Raw genomic sequence first — 19,423 nt, 5'->3', positions numbered from 1 at the left:
AACAAGACCCAGTGCCTCTTTTTCCAGTTGAGAGTAATTCTGTTCTGTTTTAGTTAACATTCTGGATGCAAATGCGATAGGTCTCTCACTTCCATCTTTCATTTTGTGGCTGATTACAGCACCAACTCCATAAGGAGAAGCATCACATGCTAGTATGATATGTAACTCTGCATCAAAATTTACTAACAATTTATCTGACCGAAGAGACTTCTTTGCACTATCAAATGCACTTTGACATTTCTCTGACCATTCCCAGGTTGCATCTTTATGCAGCAATGCTGTCATTGGATGAATCAGAGTAGATAGATTAGGGATAAACTTCCCATAGTAGTTTAACAGAGCTAAGAATGACCTGAGTTCAGTTACATTTTTCGGAACTGGAGCCCTCTGAATAGCATCTGTCTTTTCCTTCATTGGACGTATGCCCCTGGCATCAATGACATGCCCTAAGTATGAAACGTTGTTCTGCATGAATGCACACTTCTCTCTTTTAACCCTGAGATTGTAAGTTTCAAGTCTACTAAGCACCTCTTCCAAGTTAGTCAGGTGCCTTTCTGTATCTTTTCCAGTAATTAAGATGTCATCTAGATAACAGATGACCCCTTCCATGCCCTGAAGAACCTGATCCATAATCTTTTGAAAAATAGCAGGGGCGCTAACAACACCGTAGGGTAACCTATTGGAGTGATACAACCCTCTGTGTGTGCTGATAGTTAGGTAATGTCTTGAATTGTCCTCTAACAGAACTTGCTGATAAGCCTGTGAAAAGTCTAATTTGGTAAACTGCTGACCTCCTGCTAGTTTAGCAAATAAATCTTGGGTTTTGGGTAGTGGATACTGTTCCACATTCAACCATGGATTGATGGTGACTTTGTAGTCTCCACATATTCTCACACTGTCATCCTTTTTAGGCACACAAACTATTGGAGCTGCCCACTCACTGTAATTAATGGTTGAGATGACACCTTCAGCTTCCAATTTTGCCAGTTCTCTCTCTACGGCTTCTCTTAATGCATAAGGCACGTTTCTAGGCTTACAGAACTTGGGCACTGCATCTGGAACTACATGTAGTCTGGCTTCAATACCTTTTAACTTGCCTAGCTCAGGTTTGAACACTGATGCATGTCTGGCACACACATCATCCACTGTATCAGGAGCCACTCTGTTGACTCTTGACCAGCCTAGCTTTAATTGACTTGTCCAGTCTCTGCCCATTAATGCAGGACCTCTTCCTTTCACGACTAGTAGTTCTAGCTTTTCTGAGCGTTCCTTGCATTTCACCTTTGCTATGAATTTTCCTATTAATGGCAATTATTCCTCACTGTAGGTTTTCAGCACACAATTTGCAGGACTAAGTTTCACATCTTTAAACCTGTGTTTAAGTAGAGTTTCAGATATCACTGACACGGCTGCGCCAGTGTCTACCTCCATTTTCACCCTTGTACCATTTACACTGACATACACATAGTAGGGTTTCACAATGTCACCTTTACCCGTTCGTTAAGTTTTACCCGATGGCTTATCTGGCGCGCACAAATCCATCAGCAAGCTATGTGCCCTTTTTCCTACCACCGTAAGAAATACCGCTTTGGTTTTCTCATCTCGAGTGTCCAATCCATTTGCTGCGAAGTACTGCTCTAACCGCTGGTGATAACTATCAAAACTTTCCTCACTTTCCTCGAAGTGGAAATCTTCTGGCTTACCGAATGCCATCTTCTGTTCGACGGTCCTTTCCCTCACCGAACGTCTCCCTGGTTGTTCGTCGTTGACTTCTGCCTCGCTGGAGCTGTTTGACATGCTAACTCTGTGATTTCCAACTTAAACATCCCATCTTCGTCGCCAAACTGTCGTGTATGAAACACTAATATTTTTCTAAAACTGTTTAAGTAGATAACTGGAAAGTGCAAACGGCAGACTTATGACAGTAACGTGGTATATTTATTATTACGCTGTAACAACCTAGCTATCCCGAGTAGAGTGGAGTACCAAGAGAGCGCCCTGGTGGCGATTCTGTATTATATACTCTTCAGAAACAACCAATAGCTGACCTCCACCTCATTCAGCACCAATCACATTGGTCTGTGCACATTCAAAACCAACCGACCCACACTGGTTAATATTCTGTGTTGGGAACACCACACTTGCCCTTTTGTATCTTTTTAGGTGGGAGAGTACTGCTGGCGTCGTGTGCAACTGCCGCTTCTCTCTCTCATAACCCCTCCATTCCCATCCACCCCTGTATGTTTGTGCTAAGTTTATCTGTTGTCTTGTTTCACCCCATGTATTGTAAAGCGACGTTGAGTGTTAGAAAAGTGATATATAAGATTTATTTATTTATTATTATTATTATTATTATTATTATGTGGACTTTGACATGTACCACCTACCTAAACATTGTAGCAGACCAAGCACACCCCTTCACAGTAAGGGTATTCCCTGACAGCAGTGGCTTCTTTCAGGCAAATGCACCTTGTCACACTGCAGAAATTGTTCAGGAATGGTTTGAGGAACAGGGCAGTTCAAAGTGTTGCATTTCCCCCAAAATGTCCCATATCTCAATCCGATCGAACATCTGTGGGATGTGCTGGAAGAACAAGTCCAATCTATGGATTCCCCACCTCACAACTTACAGGACTTATTAAAAGATTGGCTGCTAATATCTTGGTGCCAGATACCTACCAGAGGACACATTCAGAGGTCTTGTGGAGTCTGTCAGAGCTGTTTTAGCAGAATGATGGGACCTAGACAGGTGGTTTTAATATTTTGGCTGATTGGTGTAAATTGTAGATGCACAGTTTGCTCCTCTTCAATACAAGAGATAGGTGCTTGCATTTATTTATCTGAATGCTGCTTATTTAAATACCACCCACCAACCACTGGGTTGCAGCAGGGTGAGTGGCTCATGGTACATCTGACATAAAATCAATTAATCAAATGCACACAAATGAGTTGTTGAGCATATAGTTGAAAGAGCCTTGTGCAACAGATGGAGGGAATAATTTAGCTAGAGTGGCGAAAGAAAATACATTTAAATAACGCCTTTTGTGAGAAGAACAATGCAAGAGGAACTCAGAGTCAAAGTGCCTAGACCTGATCAGCCTGACATCATAATTCATCAATAATCCAAATACAGAGAAAGACAATATACTTGGTGGTTTTCAAGGAGCTGGTTTAGTAAGAAGGTTTTTTTTCCTTAAATTTTGTTATGTTTTTATTATATTTGTTATAGGTTTTACTGTGTTCATAATTTTCTGCCATTGTCTTGGGGTTTCGTGTTGTTAGATTTCTTTCGCACTTATCGAGGCACTTTTCATTTACTTTAGTCTTTCACCATAGCAAATTGTGGTTTAAAAATATTATTATAAAGAATTTGCACTGGCTGATATGATGGAAAGAAGAAAGGTTGGTATACTGTGTGTGATGGAGCTGCCAGGGAAGAGGAAAAGAAGAAGGCCAAAGAGGAGGTTTATGGATGTGGCAAGAGAGGACATGCAGGTGGCTGGTGTGACAGAGGATGCAGAAGACAGGAAGAGATAGAAATGGATGATCCGCTGTGGCGACCCCTAATGGGAACAGCTGAAAGTAGTAGTAGTAGTAGTAGTAGTAGAAGTAGAAGTAGTAGTAGTAGTAGTACCTTAACTTGCCTTAACTAAGCACATTCTATTATAACAAATTCAGCTCAGCAAATACAAATAAAGGTCTTTTATTTGATTTAAATAGTCAAGTTAAGTCAGTTTATTTATAGAGCACATTTACAAACAACAAATGTTGACTAAAGTGCCTTACAGAGAGATTAAAATGATTCCAATCAAATATCAACAGATAAATTATTAAATAAATAAAAAACAAGAGAATAAAAGTAGATTAAAAACACAGACATAAATGAGAGGATATACATAAAGTAATACTTATAGTCACAAAATACACTGGTGTGATACCTTAGTACTTGTTTGCTTGGTTTTTGGTATAGCTGTCCGTGGGGCTGAATACCATCAGAAATCCGAGTGAATCTCCATCTTCTCACCTGCATATTGCAGCATCGATGAACATTGTTCCATTGTACAGGCATCCGTGGTACCATCAGCTGTGAGTCCATTGTATGGACTATTTACAGCACAGGATGCAATCTTACTGTGAATAGTGCAGGCGTACTGTTGAATGACTTAATTCTGAATGGTGTCCGAGAGTCAGTTATCTCTCCCAAGCACACATTCTCTATCTTTTGGGAGGCTATAGGTATGTTCCAGCAAAAGTTCATACAAAATGCCATCATGGCTGCTGTCACCCCAAAAAGCCACCCCTGTCTTTCCCAGGAAAGCACTGACCTGAACATTAGTTCCAGAACATGCCTTGCTGTATTAAATAAAAGAGCATTAATTGGGGTGTTTATTAAACTGAGATTTTTTTGAATGTCATCATTGTGAAGCTTAGACGTCTTGTGCTCGTTGAAATATTCTGAAGTCTCCCTTTACAAAGCTGCTGTCAAACCTTATGCTATCTTCATTAATTAGATGTTTTCTCCACTGCTTTAACACAGCTAAAACATAAAACGTGATCACCATCCTCGACATAATGCAGCCATCTCCATTTGTTGAACCAGCCTGCATTGATTCAATGACTAAATGTTTCTTTTCTAAACGGTCTTCTAGGAAACTGAAGCTGGTTGGTCACTGCGGTGAAAAATTAGCATTTTGACCTGCAACATTAGCCCGATTTGTAGGGGCACGGTTCCCGTCAATGCGCTCCTGATCATCAAACTCTGTGGAGGCTGCATTGGTCATTTTGGAGGTGCTTCAACTGGGCTGTGAGTCTTATTCTGCCAAGTCGCTGAACCGTTTTGTTTTCGTTTTTGTCATTTAAATTTTTATTGAATTTTTCAAAAAGAGCAGTTACAGGAAGGCTAGTGGTACACTGTTTCAACAAATTTCACCCCTTCAGAGTCCTGACTTCATTAGACACGGCATGAAAAAAAAGAAGCAAAAAATAAGATAAGTAAAAACAAGTACACATATGGAAATAAGAAACTCAGCCTATAATGAGAAGCAAAGGGAGCGTGCCAGAGTCACTGGGGGTTCTTGGCTATTCCTGAGATCTAAGCAAGACCTCCATCAGGCTTTATATGAGTTAAAAAAAAGAGCCCAAGGGGTAGTCCCATCTTCCATGTTGCCTTTTAACCTGTTGGGCATAGACTCGTAGGATGCAGTCTCAATCATTGCATTTACCCAATCTTTCAAATCTGGAGATGTAGCTATTTTCCATTGTCTCAAGATAATTCTGGAAGCTGTGACCAAACCCACCATAATAACAGAGAAACAAAAAACACCTTTTGATATATTTGGTGTTTGAGATCTGTTCCCCTAATAGACATAAAGCAGGAGTCAGGGGGATTACAGAGCCAGACCAGCTACACAGGACATCCACCACTTTAACTCAGAATAGCTTCACTAATGTACATTCCCATAGACAGTGGAAGAAAGTTCCTACCTTCATTTTACATTTCTAACACAGATTGTCCTTCATAAGTTTCATTCTATGGAGTATTGTTGGAGTGTGGCAATATCTATGTATTATCTTATATTGTGTAAACTTCCCTCTTTCTTCCTTTACATATTTTCCACAATCTGCCAAAAATATTGAGCCAATTGCCTTGTTCTAAGACTATATGCAGGTCCCTCCGCCATACTAGCTTCACATTAGATGATTCACCACTGACAAAATAGTTTGTTATTTTATAAAAATGTGAAGCTGTGTGGCATTTCTGTGGCATATTCATATAATCCAAAATGTGATGTTCTGTACCCCCACTGAATCTAGCTAATACGCAGTTCCTAATTTGTGAGTATTTAAAAAAAAAATGTTTGCCTTTAAGATTAAAATGGCAAGTTAACTCCCCATAAGACATAAATGTACCATCTTTTAAAAGTAGATCTCCTATAGTGTGTATGCCATTTAAATGCCACTGCTTCCAATATATGTTTTTTCAGATACAGATAGCAGGATTGTGCCATACTGAAGCATATTGAACCATATTGAACCTTTTTTATTTTTGAGGCTTTACAAAAAAAAAATCAAGAATATGTTTTTTTGCCATTTCGACAGGTGGTCAGCTAGCTATATCAATGACAATAAGGACAATAGCTACCAGGTAAGCTGGAGTCTATGCATTGGTCGGTAAGGTCATGTGCATGACATACTTATGCAAGCACTATGTCTTACTTTTTATAAATTAAAAAAAAATAAGCAAAACATAATTCATTTTAGCTTTGGAAACATGCTGTTAGAGCTTATTGGTTCACAAAAATAATATTGTTCACCCTGGCGGCCTGTCCAGGGTGTCTCCCCGCCTGCTGCCCAATGACTGCTGGGATAGGCTCCAGCATCCCCGCGACCCTGAGAGCAGGATAAGCAGTTCGGATAATGGATGGATGGATGGATGGAAATATAATCCAGAAGGTAGTGACAACTGTCAAGGGGGTTGAATACATTTGCAAGGCACTGTACATCTACGAGCACTCACACAATTATGCAAACAGACATCAAAATAGTTAAAAATTGAATTATGTGCAGGGATATCATCGACATGTGCTTGTGTTTACAAGTGCCTCTCCTACACGAACAAACTGATACTTCCTTGTGTATCTCAAGGATAACATATGCACACGCAGAAACAAACAAAACATTGTTCAGTCTCTCTCATGCGCACACACACACACACACACACGTGCAAAAGCTTAACTGCATCAGTTCCTGCTTTGGTTCCTATGAGTCCTGTCTTACAGTTCCTGCCTTATTGATTTCATTACATAGCATCTTGCGTCTTTCCTCTTTCATTCTGTTTGCTTTTCTTCCCCAAGAGTTCTTCCCCTTCGCTTCTGGAACCCATCTTTTCTGCAGTGGCACAGATCAGATATTTATTATCTGCAGACTCAAAAGCATCTGCCTACCAGCTCTGACAAAGAGAGAGAAGAAGAGGAGCAAGAGGAAGGGGGGCAGTGTTGGGGGTTAAATTAGATCTTGGCAGGTATTATCCATTTCCAAGACGTATAGATGTCGATGGACATCGCCGGCAGGATAAACAATAGCACATGAGGCAGCTGGGATAAATAAAACAAACACAACAAATAAACTGTTGCTATGACATTGGACATGGTGAGTAATGAAATTGCAGATGGAAGAGAGGGGCGGGGATGCAGGAGTTGGTCTGTGCTTTCACACCGGAGAGTTGTATAAGATATAACAGGTCTCTGTCACTTTATGGGACTTCAGTTTTTTCTCAGGATGCATGTCACCAGCTGCAGTTGTTTTTGTTACTTGCTGGTTAACTGGAGACGGTAGAAAACAAAAATCTCACCAATCTGCCGAGAACAATTTGACATTAACATAAAAATTAAAACTGCTTGACGAACTCACTTTGATTATTTGCTGGATGGTACAAGTAGACCAGGAGTCAAATATTAAATTCATGATGTTGCTTGAAAATTTTTTTTTTCCCCTTTGCTATAGGCCAAGTTGCAAACAGCCAGACCAAAAAAAAATTAATTAATTAAAAAAAAAATATAGCTTTTTTTTCCGAAACCGTCAATGGTGTTGAGTGCTCGACTAATGAGGAGTAGAATATCAACACGGATACAGGAAAAAATATTTTAATGCATAGCAGTACAGGCCTGTTTCGTGCTTCCCGCACTCAAACATTAGCAGCTGACGAGTGTGAGACACACCAAACAGGCCTGTAACTGCAATGTATTAAAATCTTTTTTCCTGTATCCGTGTTGCTATTCTGCTCCTCATTAATTGAGCACTTACAACACCATTGACGGTTTCGGAAAAAAATATTATATATATATATATATATATATATATATATATAGATAGATGTAAGGTCGTTGTAATGTCCGTAGACGCCTTGTCTTACTGACACAAGAATAATTCAAGAACGAGCCGACTTCGTAGGTTCTTAACTGTGTAGCTTTTACTAGCGTTCATCCGACATACAACCTTCATAACATGCGCTTCTCACTTCCTGTATACGTCACACGCACTGCACGTACACCCGTGAGTAGGTCAAGTTAAACACGTGACCTTTCATTCATTACATCTCCCCCTCTAAGATGATTTTCTAAACATTTCTCTGAACATTTACTGCCAACAATTTTAACCTGTATATCACCCCCCTTTTCACAAAAAAATAAAAAATCTCCCACAGTACACAAGTCCATACGCCTCACAAATCCAGCCGGATTGCAGGCTTGCTCACCCTGCCAGAGCGAGTAACATATGGTGTGGAAGTTGGCATTTCTGCTGCTCGGGACTCATCCGTGTTTCCACTCTCCCCTGGAGTGACATGGTCAGGATCCCTGCTGACAAAGGTGAGTGTTTTAGGTGTGGCCAACAGGTGGCGCCTGTTCCTTCTGTAATGTTCACCTTGAGCTGTCTCCACTATGTAGGATCTGGGAGTGGAGCTCTGACTGTGAACAACTGCTGGCATTGTCCATGTTTTCTGTCCATCAAGTTTGGTGAGTACTGCGTCACCCGAGTTCAGTGGGCGCAGTGTCCGCACGCCGTTCCTGCGGTTGTAGTAGAAAGCCTGCCTCGATTTGGCTGCGGCGTCAGCGGTTTTGATCAGTTCCTCTTTAGGCCAGGCCGGTTTCAGGTTATGCTGCAATGTGGGTAAGGTGGTTCTGAGTCTCCTACCCATGAGCAATTCCGCTGGACTGGCTCCAGTGGAAGAAGAGGGTGTAGCTCTGTATGTCAACAGGGCGAGGAGAGGGTCTTCCTGCCTTAATATGCTTTTGGCTATCTGAAAAGCCCTCTCTGCCTGTCCATTACTCTGGGGGTAGTGTGGGCTTGAAGTCACATGGATGAAATCATAATCCTCACTGAACCTCCTCATCTCTTCTGAAACTAGCTGTGGCCCATTATCGCTAACTACAATTTCAGGGATACCAAAACGTGCAAATGTAGCCTTCAGCCTAGCTACAACCTGACTGCTAGTAGTTGTTGGTAGATTTAGGATCTCCAAAAACCTGGAATAATAGTCAGACACTATCAAGTAGTTTTGCTTTTTGTACTCACACAGGTCTATGCCAACTTTCTGCCATGGTCTGGATGGGAGCTCACTTGACATTAAAGGCTCTTTTCTCTGTGTGTTCTTGTGTTCTCTGCAGAATTGACATTGCTGTATCTTTGTTGTAATGTGCTCTGTCATTTTGGGCCACCACACTGACTGGCTAGCTCTCTCTCTGCACTTAACTATCCCCTGGTGCCCGTCGTGTATTCTGTCTAAGATCACCTCCCTCATCTCTGTGGGAATGACGATACGACTGCCTCTGATGACTAAACCATCTACCGCAGATAACTCCCCTCTCACCTGATAAAAGTCTCTGACTGTCTCCGGCACTTTATCGACATACGCAGGCCAGCCGTGTCTGATGAAGCCCAACACTGTCTGGAGCTGCAGATCCCCATCCGTGCTCTGTTTTATCTCCTGCATCCTTTGAGGTGTGGCAGGCACCTGGCACACGATGGCATCAATGTGCGCTGTAACATCATCATGAGAAGCACCATCTCCGTAGCGCTGCTCTGGGCCTCTGGAGAGTGCATCAGCTACAGCTAAAGTTTTGCCTGGTGCGTATTCAGCCACTGCATTGAAACGCATCAGCCTCATTAACAGTCTCTGGCACCTAATGGGCACATTATCCAAGTCTTTGCTGTTCATGAGAGGCACTAGTGGTTTATGATCGGTGACAAGTCTGAAATTGTCAAGCCCAAACAAGTACTTCTCGAACCTTTCACATGCCCAGACGCTGGCTAAGCACTCTTTCTCGATCTGTGCGTACCTTGTCTCTGCGTCACTCAGCCGTCGGGAGCAGTAGGCCACGGGCTTCCAGTGTTCCCCGTGCTGCTGGAGCAGAACGCCTCCCAGCCCGTAGCTGCTGGCATCTGCTGAGACCACCGTAGCCTTAGTGACGTCATAAAAGGTGAGTACCGGGGCGGTGGCGAGTGCTGCTTTAAGGTCTTGGAATGCTGTGTTCTGTGCAGGTCCCCACAGCCACTCTGTCGTTGCTTTAAGCAGTCCATAAAGCGGCTGACCTACAGTGGACAGCTCTGGGACGTATTTTGCCAAATAGTTCACCATCCCGAGGAACCTCTTGAGTTCCGTCACGTTCTGGGGCTGAGGAAAGTTCTCTATTCCGGCCACTTTGTCCGGGTCAGGTCTGATGCCTGCCTCGTCGATGACATGACCAAGGAAGCGGACTTGTTTCTGTTTGAACTTGCATTTCGCTTGGTTCAGTTTGAGACCTGCTGTTTCAATGACCCCCAGGGCCTCTGCTAGGCGCCGGTCATGGATTTCCTCAGTCTCTCCATGTATAAGGATGTCATCCATGTACACCTCTGTGCCCTCTAGCCCGGTCAGAGTTTCCGCCATCTTTCTCTGGAAAATCTCTGGAGCACTCGTTATACCAAATGGAAGGCGGCAGAAAGCATACCTCCCAAATGGGGTGATGAAAGTGGTGAGCCCCCTGCTGTCTTCATGCAAGGGGATCTGGTAAAACCCACTTGCTGCATCCAACGTTGTGAAGAACTTTGACCCTGCGAGCCTTGGCATTATTTCCTCCATAGTGGGCAGCACGTATTTCTCACGTTTCACCGCTCGATTCAGCCTCCTGAGGTCAGCGCAGCAGCGAACCTCTTTCTTGTTCGGTTTCAGCACCGGCACCATTACGGCGCACCATTCTGTGGGCTGAGTCACTTTTTCAATAATGCCCTCATTTTCCATGCGCTGCAGTTCTTTCTTAACCAGTGGTACAAGTGGCAGCGGTATCCGTCTGACTGTATGCACCGCGTATGGCTGGGCACCCTCCACCAGAGCTATTTTCACTGGGTCTGTTTTCAGCAGTCCACTTGAACCGAAAACTCCACTGACCTCATTCATCCGCTTCACTAGACCCATCTCCACTGCCTCTGGACGACTCAGCAGACAGCTGCCTCTCCCCTTGATCACATACACTGGAAAGGAGTATTGTTTCTCCTTGTAGTTGGTTGTGGCTTGAAACTGTCCTATGCAGCTGATGTTTCCACCTTGGCTTATGAAGCATGTGTCAGGAGGTCCCAGTTTTATGTTTGGCTTCAGCTTTTTAAATGTCCCTTGGTTGATAACAGTAGCGTCAGCCCCCGTGTCAATTTTAAAGGTTATTGGTACATCACTTATTGTTAAACTAACAGTCCAATCTTCCTGACTGCTCTCTTTGCCAACTTCTCCCAGAAAGTACAGCTGTTTAACCTCTTCAGTGACTTCTCTCACCGCTTTAGAGTGACATACACGCTCCCAATGTCCCTTTTTATGACACTTGTTGCACTTACTGTTCGTTGCAGGACACTTCCGCTCATCGGTGTGCTGCGTCTTGCCGCACCTCCCGCATTCATCTACTTTGTTGGTTGCAGGACTGCTGCCACCATGACGCTGTCCGCCCTTTTTGTTTTGGCGTCCGTCCCGCCGTCGGACAACATTGACGTTAGCCAGCTGGGCCTCTGGTTGGTTAGCTTGGAGGCTGAGCTGCTTTGTTATTGCCTCCGCCTGGCGCACTTGTTCAATGACTTTCACCAGAGTAAGGTCCGCTGTGAGCTGGAACTGACGGGAGAGCACTTTGTCTTTTATGCCCACTACCAGACGATCTCTGATATGTTCATCCCTCTTGTCCCCAAACTCACAGTGTTCAGACAGCTCATACAATGTCCGGATGTACATCTCCGCTGTCTCTCCTGGCTGCTGGCTACGTTGATAGAAGCACGCCCTCTCATGTATGATGTTACGGCGGGGAATAAAGTAGTCGTCGAACTTTTTCAGTACGATATCATAGTCCACTTTATCACCCTCCGCCGCGAAGTCAAACGAGCTGAATATCTTTTCAGCCTCGCTGCCCATTGCATAAATCAGCGAACTCACTTGAATCTCCCCGTCGTCTTTATCCAGCTTTGTCGCGAGCCTGAAGCGCGAAAACCGTTGTCTCCACTCCGGCCATTCAACGGGGCAGTCAAACTTGAATTCACTCGGCGGATAAAACTTCGGCATGACCGCTCGTGTTCAGATACACAGACTATTCTGACACCATGTAATGTCCGTAGACGCCTTGTCTTACTGACATAAGAATAATTCAAGAACGAGCCGACTTCGTAGGTTCTTAACTGTGTAGCTTTTACTAGCGTTCATCCGACATACAACCTTCATAACATGCGCTTCTCACTTCCTGTATACGTCACACGCACTGCACGTACACCCGTGAGTAGGTCAAGTTAAACACGTGACCTTTCATTCATTACAGTCGTAATGTAAATCCGCTACAGGGTGGCACTGTTTCGCTGTATGTTCCCCTGGGAATGCCGCAAATGGCGATGTTTGTCCCTTTTGCAACACCGTACCCCTAAGTCTTGTCCCGGGCAAAAGGCTACGTTGATCACATGTTTTTTTTTGTTTCTTCTGCCGGAAGGTGAGCAGTGTTACTGGCGGTCTGCATTATCATAAAAATATTGATTTATATCGCACATATTGTCTAACTGTTTATTCTGTGGTGTTAATAGACAAGTTTGCTTATAACCTAGTTAAAGTTTGATGTCGAACATTGTATTTGGCAAGAGAAATGTGACAAAAAGTGTTGGCTAGCCTGTTGAGCATTAGCATGGCATATAACGCAGGATGCAGTATTATTTGAGCAGATTATCCATGGTTTTTTGTTTAATTTTATGGGTAATAAGTGCCTTATTTAATTTATAATGGATGACATTTGCTTTGGTTTTGCCATAAGGTAGCATTTTGATATGAGATGTGTTTATTTGCACATTTGCAGTTTTTATTTTAATTTTATTGAGAAAGAAAACATGTTTTTTTTTGTTTCTTCTGCCGGAAGCTGTGAGTATGATGAGGCCAGCGGCCAGCTGATTGATGAGAGGTGAAGTGTAAGCGAGTGCCAGTAAAGTGTCCAGGTCTCAGCCACGATCCCAAGCCTCCGCCTCTTTCCTTTTCCACGCAAACATCATACTACAACAAACACAACGCAGAGTCCCAGGGCGTGTAGGGAGACGACGGCCGAACGCAAAGTGCGGGTTACATCATGGTGCCGTGACCCGGATCGTGGTGCTTCGAGATCCAAGGAGATACAGAGACTCGCGTCCTCGCCTTTGCTGCTGCATTGAACTGCGTTGCCTTCAGTGACTGGACAGTGTGGTGGACTGAACTACTGTCACCGGCGCTGCAGCATTGGCGAGATACTCACCTCTTCAAATATCCTTTAAAGACTGTTGAAAGCTTGCTATATCCATTTGAGGACTTTTTATGATATTTCGATAAACTTAACTGTTATTTGAGTTGTGTAAAAGTGTGCTATGTGAGATCCTGCTATAGGAACACTGTGTTTAACATTATGCTGATATATATCATTCATAACTTTTTGGTTTTGGTTAAGGGTTGTGTATTGACCATCTGATTTTGACTCAAGTTTAATGTGAGTTTTGAGTTGATAGTGATTATTGTTTTTTGATATATTTACTGGATAAAAAAGGAGATTTTGCATACACAGCTAAACTTATTCTGTGAACACAGTGAATCATTAATAGTCATCTGTTTTGACACCAACAGTTACACCAGTCATAGTGATTTAGAAAAAAATATATCAAAATGTTCAGTGACTATGCAGATCATCAGTCAAAGCAAGAAGGTGCCTCTGCTGCCACACCGGGTTCCCAACTGCCCCCGATGCCCACAGCCAGCCACAACTGTGACACTCCAGCCCAGACACAACTCCACCTTTCAAGCAAGGGCGTAACAACCACCAGTGCTGCGAATCAACAGCAATCAGTGAGGCAAAAGCTTAACAACTACTTCACTAGCCCCACCACCACCCAACTGCTGATCCTCCCTCAAGACTACCACAGCAGTCAGCAGCCCCCATACCCAGGACTAAGTGCACCACTCACTCCACCACCCCCAATACTGTCACCTTACCCTATTCACTACTCCACTCCAGCTCATGCACCCACCTTGCCAGCCTCTAGAGCTCCAATGCAAGCACACTCACTATGTTTTGACAGCAGCCCGGCTGCCAAACCGATCCACCGAAACAGCAGGCCAGACTACAGCCTGCCCAGTGCATCCCTTCCAGCTGTACAGATATTAGTGGAACCTAATCCCCCGGCCCAAGCCAGTGTGAACCAGCACACACACCCTTTGCCCATTCACAGCCTCTCGTGCCCCACCTCCACGGAAATACAAACTGTACAGCGGCCGAACATGACTCACCCAGACACCCCTCCTTACCAAAGCCCTGCTGCCGAGCCTAAACCCCAGGTCTACACTGGTCCTGCATATAATCCCCCTGTGCCCCAGGCCCTCATGCCAAGCTTTCAAATGCCACCAATGATGAACATTATGAGCCCCTCTTCTACTGGCCAGACCCTTCAAAGTTTGCAGCATGGATCAATCCCCCAGCTGCATATGTCACAGCCTGCTGCCCTCTACCCCCAAGAGGTGACCACCCCACTAGCAGTGCAACATGTAGCCCCTAACCACACAGCCCCTGCCTCAGACCCTCGAGCTGTCATGTACCACAACACACTCCCACAACACCCATCCACCACCCCGCACATGCACCCACGTCCGTATGAGCCCCCAATGAATGCTGCCGTCAGAGCCGCAGCCAACACAACCCTTCCACCAGCTGCATATGGTGGGTTCATGCAAACTCATCAGGTAAAAAATGTCCAAATCTTCACTGGCAATCCAGACAGCAAAATACTTGTAGAAGACTGGGTTCGTGATATGCAGTACCTTCTGGAGGCAATCGAGCTCCCCACACACCTCCGCTTTTCGACTGTTGTGCGACACCTGAGCGGTGAGGCCAGGAAGCTAGTCCTGAACCTACCCCCCCACGACCAGACTCCAGAGAAGGCGTATGAGGAGCTCAGGGCTGAATACAGTGACACACAAGGCTCACTTGATCCACTAGCCGACTTCTATGAGCGCAGCCAGAGGTCCAGAGAGTCTGCCTGCTCTTATGCTATTGCTCTGGAGGCAACACTGAGAGCGGTAGAGGAAAGTCAGAGAGGGGGCAGGCAATTTCCTGATCGTGATAGTAAACTCACTCGACAGTTTCTAAGAGGGCTTATGGATGAGATGGTGTATGCAAGGATCGCACCAATGAAGCCCAGGCTTTTGAGTTTCCGGGAGCTGCAAGCAGAGCTTAGAAACCTTGCAAAAGAGACTCAGAAGTTCCAGTCACAACACAAGACAAAGAAAGCGCTCACCCAGGTGCAGGTCACATCAGAATGTGATACCAATATGAGGTCAGAGAGGTCAAAACACACTTCAGAGTGGACAGAGCTTAAAGATATGGTCAAGAAATTAGCTCTTAGCCAAGAAGAACAGGTGACCAAGTTGGCTCACCTTGAGTTGAGAATTGCTGCACCTACCCCTGCACCAGCCCCTGCACCCCCACTAAGGCCCCAACCATCTCCCAGAACAGTTACTCAGGGCTCCAGTGTTGTTTGCTACCGGTGTGGGAAGCAAGGGCATATAGCCCGAGTATGTCGAGCGGTGCTCCCAGATCCCAGTCCACCCTGGACTCACCGACCCCAGCCTGCGACCTCCGCAGAGAGCACCACGCCCCACTCAACGCAGCATTTAAACGCCTAGAGCCTGTGGTAACTGGGGCAACCATGGGCAAGCAGCAAGACCCCCCACTGCAGGTGAGCGATACTGATGATGGAGTAGAGGACATTCCTATTGTGGGTCCCAGGAATGAGGGTGAGGTGGAAGTCAATGGATTAAAGTGCAGGGCTCTTATCGATTCCGGCTCTCAGGTAACCAGTATTACTCACGGATACTGGTGCAACCACCCTGACCTCCATGGACAGAAACTACGGCCCTCTAAAATACCCATAGCAGGTGCAGCAGGTCAGGATGTGCCTTACTCTGGTGTCCTGCGTATTAAGTTGAAAGTGCTGTGGAAAGAGTTCCAGAGAGTGCCGGCTTTTGTTGTCCCTGACTCCGAGTATCGCTCCTCCGTCCCACTGCTTGTGGGAACTAATGTCGTCCGTGCCGCCAGGAGGCACCTCCAAGCAACCTATGGGGAGCAATATCTTCAGCGGGTGAAGGAAAGCCATCCAGAGTGGTACACAGCTTTACTGGAAACTGGCGACACTGAATATACAGGAGCAGACGACATGGTGGGCCCTGCTGTGTACACTGGCCGTAAAATACGCATCCCGGGAGGGAAAGAGATGGACTTAATGTGCAAAATCAAAACTGGCCCACAAAGAAAGACATACACAGCGCTAATTGAAGGCCACGCCTCAATTCGGCTTCCTCAGGACCTTATGGTCGCCAAAGTTCTTGCAGATGTGAAGAAAGGCTGTGCTCCTGTCAGAGTGATGAACCTGTCCCAACAAACTGTCACAATCAAACCACACACACAGCTGGCCAGCGCCTGCCTGGTGGACAGTGTTGTGGATTTTTCAGCCACGGAACAGGGTTGTCATCAAAATGAGGAGAACAAAGAGACATACCGGTGTCTGCACCAAGTTGTGAGCAGTGGTGGGGTGGACATAAGCGAGGCAGCAGTGGAGAATGAGCGCCAGCGCGCCCTCCTAAAAGAGCTTGTGGAGAGGAATATGGGGGTGTTCTCACAGCACTCAATGGACTACGGCCACACAAAAACAGTGCAGCACGAAATCCCCCTGGTCGACTCAAAGCCCTTTCGACTCCCGTACCGCAAGATTCCCCCTTCACAGTGGCAGGATATGAGGAAGTTGCTGACAGAAATGGAAACAGCAGGGGTTATCAGGCCTAGTAAGAGTCCATATGCTTCGCCAGTAGTGATTGTTACCAAGAAAGACGGATCACTAAGATTATGCATCGATTACCGAAGGCTTAACGCCTGCAGCACAAGAGATGCATTTCCACTGCCCAGAATAGAGGAGGCCCTGGAGGCTCTGGGTCAAGCAAAGTATTTCTCAACACTTGATCTCACATCTGGATACTGGCAGGTAGAGGTGGCGGAGCAGGACAAACACAAAACAGCATTCAGTACTCCCATGGGGCTGTTTGAAGCCAACAGAATGCCTTTCGGCCTTCAAAACGCTCCGTCCACCTTCCAGAGACTCATGACCTGCTGTTTTGGCGATCTGAACTTCACCCATCTCCTGATCTACCTTGATGATCTGATCATATTCTCTAAAACCTTTGATGAGCATCTGGAGAGGCTGCAGCTGGTGTTCGATCGACTGAAGGAGCATGGCTTGAAGTTGAAGCCTTCCAAATGTCAGCTTGTGAGAAAGGAGGTGCACTACTTGGGTCACCTGGTGTCTGCGGAGGGCATCAGGACAGACCCAGATAAGATCAGCAGAGTCAAGGACTGGGCGAGGCCCACGAATCGTAAAGAGGTGCTTCAGTTCCTGGGATTCACCGGATATTACAGGCGGTTTGTGTGCAGTTACTCTACCTTGGCCGCGCCCCTGTACCGCCTTACCGCTGGTGACCCTAGAAAGAAACGGAGAGGGGGGAAGAAGAGGTTAGTGCCTGACCCGCCCTTTGTCTGGACTGATGAGTGTGAGGAGGCTTTTCAGTCACTGAGAGAAAGATTGACAACTGCTCCAGTGTTAGGCTATCCAGACTACAGCCTACCCTTTCTGCTCCAGACTGACGCCTCGGGGGAGGGGCTTGGTGCTGTATTAGCCCAAGTTCAGGACGGAGTCGAGAGAGTCATAGCTTATGGCAGCAGAGGCTTGAGCCCAGCAGAGACGAGGTATCCTGCACACAAACTAGAGTTCCTCGCTCTGAAATGGGCAGTGACCGACAAGTTCTATGACCATCTATATGGGCGCAAGTTCTTAGTCCAGACAGACAATAACCCCCTCAAGTATGTCATGTCGTCTGCAAAATTGGATGCTACAGGTCAGCGGTGGGTGTCTCGGCTGTCAGCATTTGATTTTGATGTGCAGTATCGAAGGGGACAGAATAATGCGAACGCTGATGCCCTCTCCCGGCTGTCTAACCAGGAGGTCACCCAAGTCCTGCAAACCTGCCCTCAGCTTGTATCAGCCAAAGTACAAAGGTGTGTAGAGGAACAATCTCCCCAACAACTGGAAAGCTCCGCTTCAGAGGGACCTGAGCATCAAGAACCTCTGTCACACACGCTCGGTGAATCCTATCAAGATGTGGGGATGGACTCTCTACCTGCATTGACAAAACAGGAGATTCGTGCAGGGCAAAAAGAGGATGCTGTAATCGGTCCCGTTTTGCACTTTAAAAGTGTGAACCAAAAACCGAGCCGCAGCGAGAGGATTGGTGGTGGCAGGCAGGTTTGCCTTCTCTTAAAAGAGTGGCGGAGGTTATTAGTAAGGGATGGAATAATGTATCGTCAGGTCCAAGACTGTCAAAGGGGAGTAGTAGAGCAGCTGGTACTACCAGAGAGATTTCACACATCCGTCAAGACTGCACTTCATGATGACTCAGGGCATTTAGGGTTTGAGAGAACACTGCAGATGATAAGGGAGAGATTTTACTGGCCTAAGATGTTCCAGGAAATCAAGGCTTGGTGTGAGCAGTGTGAAAGGTGCTGCCTCAGAAAGACTCCGACTGCAGGCCTCAGGGCTCCCCTGGTCAGTATTCACAGCAGCGCTCCTATGGAACTTGTGTGTGTAGACTTTCTGACTCTGGAGAAATCAAAGGGAGGCATAGAAAATGTGCTTATTGTCACTGACCACTTCTCCCGGTACGCCCAGGCCTATCCCACTAAAGACCAAAAAGCCTGTACAGTGGCGAAGGTACTGTGGAAGAACTTTTTCTGTCGGTTTGGATTCCCAGCAAAACTACATGCAGACCAGGGGCGTAATTTTGAAAGTGCTGTGGTGAAAGAGCTGTGTAAGTGTACTGGTGTCACTAAGACACACACAACCCCCTATCACCCCCAGGGTAACGGCACCACCGAAAGGTTCAACCGGACTCTCATGGACATGCTGGGGACACTAGAGCCTCACCTGAAACCCCGCTGGCATGAGTATGTGGATGCAATGACACATGCGTATAACTGCACCAAACATGACTCTACTGGGTACACACCGTATTACCTAATGTTTGGTAGACATCCACGACTCCCAGTCGACCTGATTTTTGGGCTTTCTACCACCAAAGAGCCATGTGAGTATAGTGAATATGTCCAGACCCTGCATGACTGTCTGTCGGAAGCTTATACTCAGGCTAACCAGGCCTCACGACATGCAAAAGAGCAGCAGAAAAGGTACTATGATCAAAAGGCAAAGAGTCAAGGTTTCAGCCCAGGGGACAGAGTCTTGGTCAAAATATGTCATGTGGAGGGACGGCAGAAACTGGGAGACAGATGGGAGTCACGCCCATACATTGTGGTGAAGAAACACA

The 19,423-nt window shown here is 45.7% G+C and overlaps 1 protein-coding gene across 1 annotated transcript; it reads right to left on the bottom strand.

Moving 5' to 3' along the window:
• Window positions 1–318: 318 nt before the first annotated feature.
• Window positions 319–972, bottom strand: LOC130106760 (uncharacterized protein K02A2.6-like; the record flags this gene model as incomplete). Its single annotated transcript, XM_056273002.1, has 1 exon — window positions 319–972. A coding segment is annotated over one exon (654 nt), but the record flags the coding sequence as incomplete, so codon positions are not given.
• Window positions 973–19,423: the final 18,451 nt, after the last annotated feature.

This window comes from Lampris incognitus, chromosome 2 (assembly GCF_029633865.1).
Source record: "Lampris incognitus isolate fLamInc1 chromosome 2, fLamInc1.hap2, whole genome shotgun sequence".
NCBI classification, from domain to species: Eukaryota; Metazoa; Chordata; class Actinopteri; order Lampriformes; family Lampridae; genus Lampris; species Lampris incognitus.
Note: the sequence above shows the minus strand (reverse complement) of the source record. Positions and strands in the feature narration are given on the sequence as shown.